Source organism: Amphimedon queenslandica, unplaced genomic scaffold (assembly GCF_000090795.2).
Source record: "Amphimedon queenslandica unplaced genomic scaffold, v1.1 AMPQUscaffold_12408, whole genome shotgun sequence".
Taxonomy (NCBI): Eukaryota; Metazoa; Porifera; class Demospongiae; order Haplosclerida; family Niphatidae; genus Amphimedon; species Amphimedon queenslandica.
The window spans coordinates 3660-5349 of NW_003547355.1; the positions used below are offsets into that span (position 1 = coordinate 3660).

Below are 1690 nucleotides of genomic sequence, written 5' to 3' on the forward strand. Positions count from 1 at the left end.
ATAGAGATAATGCAGTATAAAGATTAAACTAACATCAATATAGCTAGCATTAATATATTCTCTTTGACACATATCCAAGTTAGGATTAGTAGCCAGTATTATCCTGTTATCATCATCTAATAATAGAGTAATCACATTGCTTTTAACTATGCATTTGCATACAAACTGTGATGTTTTTAAATCTGTTAAAAGGGCTGTTCTCCTCACTGTATCCAACAGTACATGGCTTTTCCTCTCCACTCTTGAGGCTCTATTATAATCATCAGTACATGTACATATATGAATTATTTACTGTGTATTGGCTTTCAAATCCATTGCTATGACAACTGGTTACATGTGTATTTAGATCCTCCAGTGATATAGGTAGAGTGAGAGGAATCTGTGGATCAAAATTAGAGACAGAGAGAACAGCAGTCTCTACATCAGTATATGTCGGTTCATAAACTGATGGAATTGGCACTTCTTGTATTGCTGCATATAAATCTAAAGTTATGCATCAAAACTATTTATTCAATTGATACTCTTTACTTGGCTCTTCTTTATTTATTTCACAATATTTTTCTTCATCATTTTTGGTTAGGCTCTCATTATCTATATAATAATTAGTAATAGTTTCAATAGTACATCATAACTACCTTGTATTTCTGACATAGCTATGTTAACATTGTATTTGCTAATTTTCAATGACTTCTTTTTTCTGTTAAAAAACTAATAATGAACACTTTTGACACTTATAGATTTTACTTTATAAAAGCTATAATTATAACAATCAACACAATCAATAGTGCTATTATTATTACAGTAATCCCTGAGCCTCCAATAGTAACAATGAATGAAGTACCTGTAATCATAATTATTATATAAATCTTCATACAAAATAAAAAACTTACTTTCAGGCTTTATAGTAGCAGCCACTGTTTTGAAAACAAGTAAGATTTTTAAATTATGGGGACTATACTCATACCTGATGTTGGTATTACTGATGATGATAAAGACTTTACAGTAGATGATGGTGATATTACTGTAGAAAATAACTGTTTTGTGGTTGACGATGATGCTATTGTAAATAACGATATTTGTGCAGATGATGGTGACATTAGTACAGATGATGATTCTGTTAGTTCTAGAGTCTCATTAATAGTAACTGTCCATGCCCCGTATCCATTATCAGAGTATGCATGTACACCAAGAATGTAACAGGTATTACTATTCAGACCAGTGATGGTAGTAAATGTATTGTTACTAGATACATTAAATAGATTCAATACTTGAGGGGTAATGTCATCATCATATACCATTGAACAGTTACCAGACTCTAAGGCATGATATCCTATCTCATATGTAATGATGGGATAGTCTGATGGAATATAAATAGGTATACTCCATGAGATAACAGCCCATGTAGTGTCCATGATACTGGATACTGAACCAACTGGGCCAGGTACTAAATAAAGAAACAGATTCTCACAAAAAACTTAAAGCATGCATACCTATTCCAATCTCTACAATTATATGATCACTGAAGGAACCTCTTCCAGCAGAATTGACAGCAGCTACACTGATGTTATACTCAGTACCAAATACTAGATCATTTAATATAATATGTCTCTCAGTACTGGTGAGGTTGTATGTGATACTACTGTTACTGATCATCACTGTATAGCTTGTGATTAGACCATTACGCTCAGAA

General features: G+C 32.2%; 1 protein-coding gene across 1 annotated transcript; it reads right to left on the bottom strand.

The window, feature by feature from the left end:
* Window positions 1-502: 502 nt before the first annotated feature.
* On the bottom strand, window positions 503-1381 carry LOC109587874 (uncharacterized). The gene is made up of 5 exons (XM_020004094.1): window positions 965-1381; window positions 891-914; window positions 745-841; window positions 636-697; window positions 503-591 (listed from the first exon to the last, which is right to left on the bottom strand). The coding sequence occupies exons 1-5, from the start codon at window positions 1296-1298 to the stop codon at window positions 503-505; spliced, it is 606 nt and encodes a 201-aa protein (XP_019859653.1). The 5' UTR covers window positions 1299-1381.
* Window positions 1382-1690: the final 309 nt, after the last annotated feature.

Bases quoted from the DNA above. Each gene is read 5' to 3' on its own strand.
- LOC109587874 (XM_020004094.1), bottom strand. From the start codon at position 1,298: ATGGTATATGATGATGACATTACCCCTCAAGTATTGAATCTATTTAAT. The intron at 698-744 runs GTAAAATCTATA...GTTTTTTAACAG, and splicing joins ATAATTATAGCTTTTATAAA to AAAAAAGAAGTCATTGAAAA. The intron at 592-635 runs GTAGTTATGATG...ATTATTATATAG, and splicing joins AGCTATGTCAGAAATACAAG to ATAATGAGAGCCTAACCAAA.